Genomic DNA, 13771 nt, shown 5'->3' on the forward strand with positions numbered 1-13771 from the left:
GCCCAACAGAAAGGAACCACTTTGCAGATGGAAAATGCGGCTGCAGAACTGCCGCGTAGGTTACAACGGACAATGCATTTCATTTGTTCTAAGGGGGAACGATGTTGCGCAGAGAGGGCGCTATTGTTATTTATCACAAGCACGACCTACATTCATCTGTATATAAACATCATCAACGGAATAAACGAGGGTCATTTAGTGGCACGCCGCTGCCCACGAACCTTGGCATCAGTCCTCGCCTTGACACCGATGCTTCGGTGCCACCACAGTAAGCATAGCACCAAGTTTTACCATCTGTGATGCTCCTTCACTCATTGATGCCCTGAGGCAATGAATCTTGTTTATAAAAAAAGAAAAAGAAAACACTGTTTAACTTCATCTTTTGTGGTGATTGACAGTGCCTCTCTCAGCAACATCAGCACATCATTTTCCTTTTTCCTTTCATGTGTCTTTTCATTCCAGAAGACAAAAAAGGGGCAAGGTTTAAGTGAGTATGGGGGTGAGGAACAGGGGTCACACCATTTTTGGTCAAGAACTATCGCACAAAGAGGGCTGTGTGAGCAGGGGCATTGTCATGGTGGAGGCATTGTGCCCCCTTCCCGCAGACAAAGAAGGAGGGTTTGCTGTATTTCCATCTGGGCTCGTTCATAAAAACGCATGTGAAGCTGTGTCCTCCGCTTTTAACTACCATCCAAAAGTAAAAATTTCAAAGATAAAAGCTGAAGCGAAGAAACTGTGCAATAGGCTGAACCTTGGGTCTGTTCTCAAAGGAATTACTGATTGTAAAAAGGACTTCCTTCAGGTATTCTTCAATGCAAAGACCCATAAAACTGTTGTTCCTTTCAGAGTTATTGTATCAAACAATGGTACATGGAAAAAATCTGTTGCCCTGTTGTTACAAGAAAAACTGAAGCTGTTATCCATTCAAGATCCCTTCCTTGTCCAAAATTCTGAGCAGGTTTTAGATTTTATCAAGTCACATGCGGAACATGGCCTATGTTTTTTCGGTTGACATAAAAGATCTATACTTTTTCATTCCACATGAGGCTTTCTTATCTTGTGTTGGAGATTGTATTGACCGGTACGGGCATATTGCCTTTCAAAATGCATCTGGCATCCCGATAAATGGTTTTCTAGACCTTTTAAAATTTTATCTTAAGTACACATTCATAGTGTGGGATGAAAAACCACACCTTCAGATAGAAGGCATTCGTATAGGCTCTTGCATAGCACCCATCCTTAGAGATTTGTTTTAGGCCCAGCTGGAGAGGTCTTTTGCAGATATAGTAAAAGATACCAATGTCATCTAAATTTTTAGGTACGTTGACAACTTTCTTATTGTACTTAACAGAAATGACGGTTACTTCAAGGATGATGCTCTTAATGCCCTCACTTCTTTCTGTAACCTTTTCCGACTTCTAGAACTAATGCTCGAACTTCCTGAAAAAGGGGTAATCAAATTCCTAGACATCAACATCATACTTCATCATGATCGGACATAGTGGTTGTTCAAACCTCGAGGCGAAAAACCATTGTTACTTTTTCATTCAGCCCACTCTTAAACTCGTAAAAAGATCTATTGCTCGCCTTTCATTTCTTAATTCTCTCATCAAGCCCTGCCCACACCTAGAGACCCTTCCACCCGTCAGTGGGATTTCGTACACCACTCCGACGGCACAGAATATGGAATGCTTGACGTGCCTCTTTTTGTACAGAGCTTTCTTCTTCTGGTCGATCCACGAACATAACCTGCTCACGGAAAAAACGACAGGAATGTCGAACCGGCCAGCCACTTTCTTCAGGCTGTTAGTCACTCGGTGTGCATAGGGCACCACTTGTGGCTGCCTTGATCCCGGCTTAGCATGGGATTTTTTCTTCTTGCCTTTCATTTTTTGAAGGAGGGTCTCAGCTACGCTGCAAACGACAGAACACGGGGAGCCAGCCTTTTGAAGCCTTTCGATCTGATTGTTGAAGCTAGCCTCAGCCATGTGAGCACAGGACTTGAGCAATGCAGACTCAAGGCAATGTGAAGCGACAGCCCTGGAGTGCGCTGATCCGTACGGAAGCAGTTCCTTTTTTGCTCGGGGGGAACACATCCAACACACTCGCCCTTCTGAAAACTTGACATTAATATCTGAAAACTACAAGCTGTTGTTTTTGTTTACAGTGCTATTAGAGCCAAAACAGATGAGATCTTTGGAATTTGAAGCCTTTCTTGCAGTCTTACGTTGACCTTATGAGACACAGCGATGGTGCCGTGCATAAGCTTGACAATTCTAGCAGGACCCAGATTCAGCACAGCTTGAGCCTTTTGAAAGCCATTTTTTTTGCATGTGCACTTGCCGCGTTTGTTGGGGACAGTGTTGGCAGCACAACCGAAGCAGGTGTGCAGATGTGCAGAGCGTATGCGCGCACGCACACACGCGCACACACACACACTGTATACTAGCGGTCATGCATTGGGAAAAGGAACCACAGTCCTGCATGTATTAGACCTCAGCCTCTAGGATGGATTAGCATTTTGGCACAGTTTCATCAATAGCAGCTTTAATTTCAAGAGATATAAGCCTTCCTTTTATCCAGCTCTGGGATATCTTTCTTAATGGCTTGTTCTTATCTTTTGCTCTCTGCGAAATCCTTTTTGTGCCACCGCTCTTTCGGTCATCCTGTCCTGATGCTGTTGCGTTTTTTTCGTCATGCACCCACCAGCCCAAGACAGCCTTTCCATCTGTTGAGCATGCAAGGAAGTTAGTTCCTTATCAGCGTTCACTTTTGTAATACCACATTTTTGATTACCCAGTGATAGATCGCACTGCAGTTTCAAAAATAAGTAAATGGGATGATTATCAGTGAAGTTCTCCTGAAACAGCCCCACCAGTTACCACAGCCAAGTGGCCTCAAATGGCGCCCTGACAGAGCACATATGCCAGTAAAGCATGAGCCCAAGGAACTGTGAAAGAAGGCCACACTCACCAGTCGGCCATCTCGGGAAGGATGAAGTGCTGCCCCAGGTGGTGTTCTGCACGAGAGAAGAGGGCTATGCGAGAATGATCACAGGTCCTGCTTTTGATGGCTTAACGAACATTAGAACCATGCACCTGGTATGAAAACCATAGGAAAAGAGGGAACCACTCATGACATTTGCAAACATCCATCCTCACATATGTCAAACAAATGAAGAATAAGCTTCGCTACACTGACCCTGACAAAAAAAAATTAGGAGGTCTAAAGTGTGTTTGGCAAAAGCCTGTGGCCACTGCACTGCCTATTTCCATGACTTTTTTTGTGCATGGCACCAACACTCGAATGGCCAGGCCTCCCTAGCCTTAGTCCCACGAGAAGCCTCAAGCCACCTTTGACGCATTCGTTCACTGATCTTCCGCCGTTTGATGTTGAGAGAATCCGCGTTCCTGCGCTTGTCCAAACCGCTTGGTGCGGAATCACTGGGCTGCTTGCGAGTCATCCGACTCACTCACCCGACTGCAACGACATGTCTGGCGAAGGAGCGCCATCATAGCGCGTACTCGTTCCACCTGCCGGTGCAGGTGACGTCACTGCTGCTATGTGCAGCTGTGCATGTGCTTCGGTGCCCCCAGCTCTCGCTGAGGGGCGAGGAAAGTGTGTGCCGGTGTGGGGGAGGGTGTTCCAGGATGTAACGGACAAACAGGATCTCGACCGGGAGTATGAGCCATTAAAGGCTTTCACCTTAAAAACCAAGTCAACTTCCTAATGCACCCCATCAAGGAGCAACTTTTGTTAGCCTTGTGCAGAACTCAGCATCTGAGGAGACCTCGGCGCTCAAGCAAGTTAAGCTTGCACTGGGCACCCCGACATCAACGACCCAAGAAGAACAAGACATGACCTGCGCTGTCGCAGTCCTGGGTCCCTCAATGACCTGAAAGAAAATCCAAGAGCCATGCACTGTTTACACTGCAGTGAGGCCAGTTACATCCTTCGATTGTGAACACCTTGACCTTCACCCCACCAGCGTTCATTTTACAACAGCAGTTCAAGGAATATCCCTTGCAGGGGAAGCTGAACAAAGCAACTTTCGGAGACAGTTGCTTTTCCAGAAGATGGCAATGCATTACTATGTTGCATCCACAATTATGGCACTGTAGATGAAGCAAAGTGATGGCAATGCATCGTTAAGCCAATTCTGGGACAAAAACCCTCACCGTTTTATTTCATCCTCGCAACAGGCAAACAGATACTGATATCAACCTATATATTGGCTCTAACAAGAAAATAGATACTGTTATCAACCTATACACTGGTTAAAATAACTTAGTGATAACACAATAATAACATAATAATAACAAGTAAATAGCCTGGGCATCATTTTCCACGAGAATATGTGTTGGAACTTGCATATCACCCACATTCATTCCAAACTCGCTCGCACAATCGGCCTGTTGTCGCGACTATGGTTTCTTTTGCCACAAAACATTAAATTTCCTCTATAATTCAATGTTCTTTTCCACGATGAGCTACCCGTTTCTGATTTGGGGCACTACCATGCAAACTAATATAACATTCTTTTTAGTCTACAGAAAAAAAACAATACGTGTCATTTAAAATACTAACTAATCCCACATAAAACCAATCTTTGATGAATTGAAGCTTCTACCCGTCACCGCATTGCCCAATTCAATACTTACTTCACGCTACTGCCACGGCATATCCAAAAATGACACATACTTCAAAGATCTTGCCTCATTAACATTGCGAAACAATGTGTACAACACGCGTAGCACTGACCGCTGGGTGGTAGTTCCTCGGACCCGAACAAATTATGGGCGACAAATGTTAAAATTTCTGGGAAATAGCGAAAAGACGAGGACAGCAAAGAAAGGAAATAACAGGAAATTAGCGCAAGTCGTCTTTTGCGCTATTTTCCCAGACGTATGCAACACCAACCGGCCTGTCGTGTTGAAATGTTAAAACCCTGTTTCATTCTATGTCCATGTCTTAAGCGCTTACGTTAATAATATAACGGTCTGCCAACTGTATGCCAACCACTCTAAGCTCGGAATGTATATTTTCCTCACTATGAAAGCAGATTGCATAAGTCGTTTTGTTTTTGTTTCCTTTGTGTTCTCCCAAATTTTCCTATTGTTTTCTGTTCATTCCTAATATAGTGATCATCACTGCTGTTTCTGTCAAGTATTTGCTAGTAGGGTGTAGGTCTCGTCAAGCGCCCGCAGTGTTGCAATGTACGTTGTGATGTTGAAATAAATTTGATTTGATTCGAAGTGATTATCGAAGGGCTACAGGTTTACTCCCTTAGTGGACACAGGAGCAGTAGGCACACCATCCTCCACTGAGCTCAAGAAAGCGGCGACCATTTGGAATGACCCGCAAATGCACACCACTTACTATGCCATCAGGACAATGCACTGCATGAGTAACAGTCAAAGGACATACTTAACCTATTAACCTTCATGGTCCTGCAGCAGTGTTCCAGTGACACTATCTCGGGCATGGACTTCTGAACGTTAAGTGATCCACTTCATCTCGCTTTCGACAAAAAAATCCAAACCCTCGAAGACAACATCATGTGCCACTGAGAGTCTTTGAAGTCCATCCGCTTCAAGCACCATGGTCTCGATAGCTGTCTAAGCTGCCGAAAGCATCAAAGGTATTGTTGAAAACACAGCCTTGAATACACAGAATGTGCTCGAGAAGTTATCTATCAGGTTCCATTATCCTGTGGAAAGATGTAGTTTGGCCGATGTTTCAATGAGAGGGCAGCTGAACACGTTCACAATCTGTCTACCAACTCAGGAGGTTAGCATTACACTCTAAGAAGTGCGAAGAAAGAGATTGCCACCCGTTTCTTGAAAGTACAAAGTTCCTCGCTACGGCTAAAACCAAAACAGAAGGGTAAATAATTGAGGCCTTCTTAATCACAAAGAATGTGAGCACACCGTCCATTCTACTTTCGTATAAAGAAATCTCGTTTTTAGAAAGTAACACTTGAAACTGTCCTTTTTAACCTTGCACCTTTACTCGTGTTACTTGTTGTTTCCATCCTTCATAGATTTTAGCCTGGTTTTAGCCTTTGTCATTTTCGCATCACCTTTACCTTTTTTTATTGTTGTTTCCATAATTCACTCTCGGTTTCACGGTTTTAGCCTTTGTCATTTTCGCGTCGCCTTTACCTTTTTTATTGCTGTTTCCATAATTCACTCTCGGTTTCACGGTTTTGGCCTCGTTGTTAATCTTGTTTTGTTTCATTCATATGGTTTCGATTTTATGCTTACTTTTTAGTGCTTGCACCATCATCTTTTACTGTTGTTACTGTTGCTTCCACGTCTCATCCCTTTTGCTTAGTAAGTTTTTGCTTGTAATACATGGTTCGGGCGTTTCCTTTTTCATTCTTTGAAATTTTAGTTTCACAGTCAGGGTTTTTATTTTCCTCTCTCCTTTTATCTAGGTATCAAGGGTGTTCAGGCAGCTACTTACTTGGAGTTCTTTAGATTGGTTCCCCAGATTGGCTCTACTAAACTGTTAAACTTATCTGCTGTGTTGGATCCTGGCTGTGTCATGTGGTGGGTTGGTGCCCATAAAAGGAATGCTCGAAGCGTTTTTCGAATAAAAGTTGGAAGTCTACGCTCTGTGTGTGTCCCTGTTTCTTTCATGCAGTTTAATCATGAACGAGAAGCACCAACTAGCCCGCCAGAAAACCCTTCTACAATATTCAGTTACTACTTAACCATGGCGTCACCACTGCCAACCTTCGCAATAGATAACGATTACCAAGAATATCAACATCTAACCGGGGGCATAACAGTTGTTTTGCAATTTGAAGTAATCGATATCTGGAATGCTATCACCCTTTTAGAACTATCTGCAAAGGATTCACTGACCCAAGAGCAGGAGCCCATCTTGGACATCAAGAAAACCTTCTTCACTGTTAAAGAGACAGTTTTAGATCTTGTCACTAGTTCCACCAATCAAGCATCAAACCGACACTGCCAAATACACTCAACCAAGGAGTGCAAGTGAAGCCTAAGAACATAAGTGAACAACGCTCTCCAGCCCCCTTGTCCCCAGGAAAAACAACACCACCAACTGAACAGCATCATGTGCTGACTGTTCAAGAGCACCAGACTGCAGGGCGTATTATTGTGCTACTCTCACTCACAACTAAATTCCATGAGATGTACATTTTGCATGCTAAAGGTGACATTTGGGCTCCTGCACAAAGGGGCATTTCACTTCACACTGGACCCTCTTTTTTTCTCTCTGCAGGGTCTTTCTACGCCAAACGTCCCAGACGTTGCGCTCGACCATCTCCAATTTGTTCAAAAAAATTCATGGAAACTTAACCTAATGTGCGTAATCAAAGCCTGAAATATTTTTGCCGAAAAAATTTACTCGTGACGTGAGGGCAGTTTGAATATTTAGAAAAGGTGAGAAACCAGGCACGGCTCAATAATTAATAAAAAATTCAGTTTTAGAAAACACTTCACAACTCTTTTCATTGACATTTGCGCACTTTCTGGTTTTCGATATAAATTCGGAGCATGAAGCTTTATAGGGCATAAATATTTTTTAAATATCGCAAGGAAGTATTAAAATATGCCATTTTTGTCGTTTTTTGTTTTAAATATCAACTTGCTCTCAGAAATTCAGAAATAGCCATTTTGTTTCTCTAGATGCCTAGTACCTATAACAAATGTTACAGGTGATGAAACTGTGTACATAAAAGTAAAAAAAATACTAAAGTTGCAAAAACTGCATTTTGAGCCAAAAACACTAGTTAATTTCACTCTGAGGTGGTCCAAGTAAAAATACAAACAATAGCGGGTTACATAGAACGGTTTATTGCCTTTCATTTCTGAAATATTTATCGAGGCTATTTTCGTTTAAAGCGAAAAAAGAATTTTTGAAGCTCTCGCGCTGCAAGCTACGTTGTCTCTTAACGCCTCTTCACCACACAACACGGCACCTGGCATGGCATGACACTTATGGCTAGAAACAACTTCAGTTTGCCATCGTTTGCTGTCGTGCATTTTTAGGGCTGTAGCTAAAGATAATATCGCATGACATTCGGCAGACGGTATGCAATGAACGAGATCGTTTTTGCTTTCGAAGTCCAAAGAGACCCGGTTTGGTTTGGTGAGGCGTAGCCAAGAGAAGAAAAACAAGGGTATTCAGCATGCTGTTTTGCATGGACCATGAGGAGGGATGACCAGCTAGCATGGCAGGCGCATCACAAGTGCTTTATTTATCTGAATAAGATCACGGATAGCGCGCGCCTTGGAGCGCACAGGAAGGTGCGAAGTGCTCACCGCTGCGGCGAGCAACGCGAGACGCGCTGGCGGTGAATGCGGCCCTCTTGCCCGCAGAAGCGTCGCTCGTATGAAAGAGGTCCGCCAGTATAGTGGATCGTTTTCGCTAGAGTAGCAATGCAGAAATTACACTGATTAAATAGAATACTACCAAGACATCACATAGGAAACAATCGGGCATGAGCCTCTGACGGCAATAAGGGTCAGGTAGTACGTGGTGCTGTTGCGCCGCGGATTGTTTCAACACTGAACTGTTCTGGTCATTTCCAAATCGTCGTCTCACAACCTCTATGCTGGTGCTTACGTCTGCCATGGCGTTGAAAAGAATGAATGACTGCAACAAAAGCACACCGAACAACTAGCTCACTTGGGCATGTGCCGCCCCGGCAGCATTATGAAAACCTTTTCCCATGAATACCTATTCCACTACTCAACGTTCCCATGCTTGCCTCCAGTGCAAAGCTTACTTAAAAACAAGAGCTCCACATTTCAGTAGTGTTGAAATCTGAGTCAGTTGGTACATGTTCAGGAGTAAAACCAGTCAAAAGACGGAACACAGCCAAGAGACAAGGCACACACACGACGACTGGACTAGCAACTGTGCTTTATAGAAGAAAACCGTCTCCCAGGAAAAGTGGCAATGTTTGCAGCTCAGTTAACAACAATAAAGATAAGCTATGATCTGACGCCGTTGCGAAAGGAAGCTAAGTTCCTTCTGCATGAGGTGGATAGAAGGACTGCTGATGCAATCATCTCCTTGAATAGTAATGAGGAACGCTTCGAGGATTTCCCGCTCAACTTTTCCCTTGCCTCTGCTGACAATACTAACATTGGAAAAAAGCGGGTAGCAACCGCATTCCCGGCAATGTCGAGGCAAGTTAGCACCGTCAGTAGGGGACAGAGAGTTGTGGTGTTCTCTTAGTCTGTCATTAATACATCGGCCTGTTTGCCCAATGTACACTTTTTCGCAGGTCAACGGAATTTTGTAAACCACACCTGTGGCACAGTTGACATAGCGGTTTTCATGCTGCATCGAACTAACCGGCCGATAAGTCCTGCCACGTGCAACACGTGAGCACAGGCATGAAAGCTTGCAGGGAGCTGAAGACACAACATTGACGCCCTGCTTTCCGGCGACCTTTTTGATGGTGTGGGCGACTTTATGCACATAAGGGAGATGAAGTGTGGCAAGTGCGCTGCACGCACTCGCGTGCATGGGGGGAGAGAAGACAACAAAGTAGGAGAATACAGATCGGCTCGACCGTATGCTACGTGTACTGTTTCATTGCTAATTATCATTACTACGATACAACATATTTTGGCGACGAGGATGCTGTTTCGATTCAGGACCTTCACGTGGCCTGCTCACCATCCGTCATGAGCTTTTCTGGGCTTCAGCCACCACCACCCTTCCTGCCGACTCCTGGTCGTCCTGCCCTTCCATGGGAGCAATGGGAGCTGGCGTTCCGGAATTACATGCAGGCCTCTGGTGCCTCTACTCTGGGCGCGGACAGGCGGAAGGCCATCCTGCTGAATTGCCTCGGACTGGAAGGTCAGCGCATTTTTTATACATTGGCGCCGCCGTCGTCCACTCCAGCGCCTACAGCTGCGGCTTCGCACTCCAGTGACGAGGCGCCTTGCCTTGACAAATTTGATGCGGTGATATCCATCCTGTCGGAGCATTACAAATCGTCCGTGAATGTAATCGCCGCACATCATCGCTTTCGCCGTCGAGTTCAGGCTCCAGGAGAGACAACCGATGAGTACGTCGCTGTCCTTCGCAGCCTTGTCGGCGACTGCAGGTTTGGGACCATGGCGGAGGACGATATGATCAGGGACCAGCTGGTGGAGAAGACCTCGAGTTGCCATCTGCGTGAGCGCCTACTCATAGAAGGCTCCTCCTTGACTCTGTCGCGCGCCATGCTCCTTGCTCGACAGTGTGAGCAAGCTTCCCGGGAAGCCAGGGAATTGGCTGAGGAGGACGCTCCAGTACATCGTGTGAGATGCGAGCGCGGATCGAGACAAACACCACCTCAGGCCCATTGCTGCAAGTGCCAAAGTCAACCATCACAACCTGCTGCTGCAATACCAGAGCACATGCGCTACCGCTGCGGTTCTACAACTCACCTAGCGAACAACCCTGCATGCCGAGCCCGCAACCGCAAGTGTCGTCGGTGCGGCAAGGTGGGCCATTTCGACTCTCTCTGCAAGTCGTCCGACCGTCCTGTTCAAGTTCAGCAAGTTGCAGATACTGCTGACACATCGTCGATGCCGGATGGCTCCAGCAGTGCGTCTATTCTCAATGTTGAAAGTAAAAAAAACGGAATTTTCGCCTCAGTCCTGATTGAAGGCAAGTTCATCCGCTTCCTGATTGACACCGGCTCATCTGTGTCAATTATTTCTGAAGATCTATACCACCGATTCTTCGCTAAATGTTTCCCGCTTAAATCAACTGCAGTTCAACTATTGGACTATTCTAAGTCTCGGATTATAGTCCAAGGGTGTTTTGTTGCCACAGCAAAGTTCCACGACCGTACCGCCTGCATCCTGTTGTACGTTGTCTCGGGAGGCACAACGCTGCTGGGCCTGGATTCCATTGCCGCTCTACAAATGAAGATCAAAGGTGCATCGTTGGAATGTCTTTCCAAGACACCTGATACGCCTCTGTTACCTCCTGAGCTACGTCCACACTTCGAACATCTCTTCTCCAAGGAACTCGGAGTTGCTCGTGGCTACGTGCACAAAGTCAGAGTACAGGATTCCGTTTCTCCTGTTGCTTGCAAGCTCCGACGGCTGCCGTTTGCCATTCGTCAGCAGGTGTCCGAGGAACTCCAGAAGCTTGAAGCTCAAGACATCATTAAACGGGTCGACGCTTCCATGTGGATTTCACCCATAGTCGTGGCTCGGAAAAAAGATGGCTCCATCCGAATGTGCGTCGATTTGCGTGAGCCGAACAAGGCTATTCATGATTTGAACAGCGCGAACTACAAGGGACAAGAAAAGAAGGGAAACAGGACAAGCGCTGACTCGCAACTAAAAGGTTTATTCAATGAAACCTTCTTATATGAAGAAACAATCAAAGGGAAAAAAACAACACAAAAAACTAAAAACCATGAAACGCAACATTCGTCAGGTGCTCCCGAGATAATTCATCTCCCTATCGCAAAGGAACACAGAAGGTTTGCTGACGCACTTCAGTTGATCCCCTGCGATGTGAAAAGCCTCGACAACTTCTCGTGTCGTCTGATCACTGTGGGTGTATAGCACACGGGTTTGATTGAATAATGCAGTGCATTTTTTCTTTCTCTTTTTCATGACTTTACATTCTAGACAATGTTTGACCAAATGCGAAAGGTCATCACCATTGTTTAAGTTGTTCCTGTGCTCTTGTAGGCGCTTGTTAAGGCAACGCCCTGTCTGACCAATGTAACGCGCTCCACAGGAAAGGGGTACACTGTATACGACACATGTTTTACAGGCCACAAACTTATCCCTGTGCGCAACGCCACATCCTTCTTTTTTCTCCTTGGCCTCTTTCTTTCTTTCAATGGCAGGGCATATCTGCTTGAGCTTGACGGGGGCTGTAAGGAACACGCCAACTTTGTACCTACTTGCTACGTTCTTTAGTCCGTGGGAGACGCGGTGAACATATGGCAAAACGGCAAATTTCTTCTTTTCAGGCTGGACGTCTGTCGTAAGCGGAGTGGCCAGACGCTTTAATGACTGAATTAAACGAGAACACGCCCCTGCTATCATCTGGTCTTGATATCCAGCAAACTTAAGACAGGGGCGACGCTGGACCCGATGCACACTCCTGATTTCTGCGCAAATAGCTTGCCTTGCCATCCTATGACATTTTTCTGTTGTACGTTGACAGGGATCTGGAAAAGAACCTGTCTGGCCTACATCTCAAGACTGTCAGATATGTCGATGACTATCTTATTTTTGTAGAACGTGGGCGTTTTCCGGCTCGAATGGTTGACATTCTAAAAGTGTTCAGGGAGTGTGGGTCGGGGTTACAGTTCACGTTTGAGGCACCAGTTAACGACGAACTGCAGTTTTTAGACGTGCGGCTGCATTTCGAGCAGAACCATGTTTGCTGGAAGTATAACCCGAGGTCGTCAAAGACACTTCTTAATTCTCACTCCGGTCATTCCAAATTGGTAAAAAATAGCATTATCAGTTCCTGCTTGCGAAGTGCTTTGACCAAGTCCTGTCATCACACCATTCAAGATAGCTTCCAGACCCAGTTGTCTAGGGTTAAGTTTGCTGGATATCAAGACCAGATGATAGCAGGGGCGTGTTCTCGTTTAATTCAGTCATTAAAGCGTCTGGCCACTCCGCTTACGACAGACGTCCAGCCTGAAAAGAAGAAATTTGCCGTTTTGCCATATGTTCACCGCGTCTCCCACGGACTAAAGAACGTAGCAAGTAGGTACAAAGTTGGCGTGTTCCTTACAGCCCCCGTCAAGCTCAAGCAGATATGCCCTGCCATTGAAAGAAAGAAAGAGGCCAAGGAGAAAAAAGAAGGATGTGGCGTTGCGCACAGGGATAAGTTTGTGGCCTGTAAAACATGTGTCGTATACAGTGTACCCCTTTCCTGTGGAGCGCGTTACATTGGTCAGACAGGGCATTGCCTTAACAAGCGCCTACAAGAGCACAGGAACAACTTAAACAATGGTGATGACCTTTCGCATTTGGTCAAACATTGTCTAGAATGTGAAGTCATGAAAAAGAAAAAAAATGCACTGCATTATTCAATCAAACCCGTGTGCTATACACCCACAGTGATCAGACGACACGAGAAGTTGTCGAGGCTTTTCACATCGCAGGGGATCAACTGAAGTGCGTCAGCAAACCTTCTGTGTTCCTTTGCGATAGGGAGATGAATTATCTCGGGAGCACCTGAAGAATGTTGCGTTTCATGGTTTTTAGTTTTTTGTGTTGTTTTTTTCCCTTTAATTGTTTCTTCATATAAGAAGGTTTCATTGAATAAACCTTTTAGTTGCGAGTCAGCGCTTGTCCTGTTTCCCTTCTTTTCTTGTCCCTTGTAGTTCGCGCTGTTCAAATCATGAATATCTACCAACTCGCCCAAATGAACGTTTTGCTGAACAAGGCTATTGTGGTCGACAGTTTTCCTTTGCCTCAAACGGAAGAACTTCTACATAGCTTGGCCGGGTCACAGCGCTTTTCGAAGTTGGACCGTGCCTCGGCTTACCATCAAGTACCACTTAGCCCTGAGAGTCGGGAATTGACCACATTCATTACCCATGATGGCCTCTTCCGCTTCAAACGAGTGTGTTTCGGCCTTGCTTCGGCGCCTTCGGCTTTTCAGAAGATGATGCACTTAATTTTAAAAGGGTGCAAAGGTGTCCTCTTCTACATCGACGACATCATAGTCCATGGCACCTCCCGACAGGAGCACCTGACCAACCTTCGTGCTGTTCTCGAGCGCCTGTCCCAAGCCGGAT

The 13771-nt window shown here is 45.5% G+C and overlaps 1 protein-coding gene across 4 annotated transcripts in view; it reads right to left on the reverse strand.

Annotated features, from left to right (window-relative positions):
• The window catches only part of Git (ARF GTPase-activating protein GIT1), a 359911-nt gene that overhangs the window by 246223 nt on the left and 99917 nt on the right, over positions 1–13771 (reverse strand). For all 4 annotated transcript variants that reach the window (XM_077664585.1, XM_077664586.1, XM_077664588.1 and 1 more), the window contains one exon: positions 2974–3019. In XM_077664585.1, coding sequence (XP_077520711.1) covers positions 2974–3019 — 46 coding nt within the window. The remainder of the gene's footprint in view (positions 1–2973; positions 3020–13771) is intronic.

This window comes from Amblyomma americanum, chromosome 5, assembly GCF_052857255.1.
Source record: "Amblyomma americanum isolate KBUSLIRL-KWMA chromosome 5, ASM5285725v1, whole genome shotgun sequence".
In the NCBI taxonomy this organism is placed as follows: domain Eukaryota; kingdom Metazoa; phylum Arthropoda; class Arachnida; order Ixodida; family Ixodidae; genus Amblyomma; species Amblyomma americanum.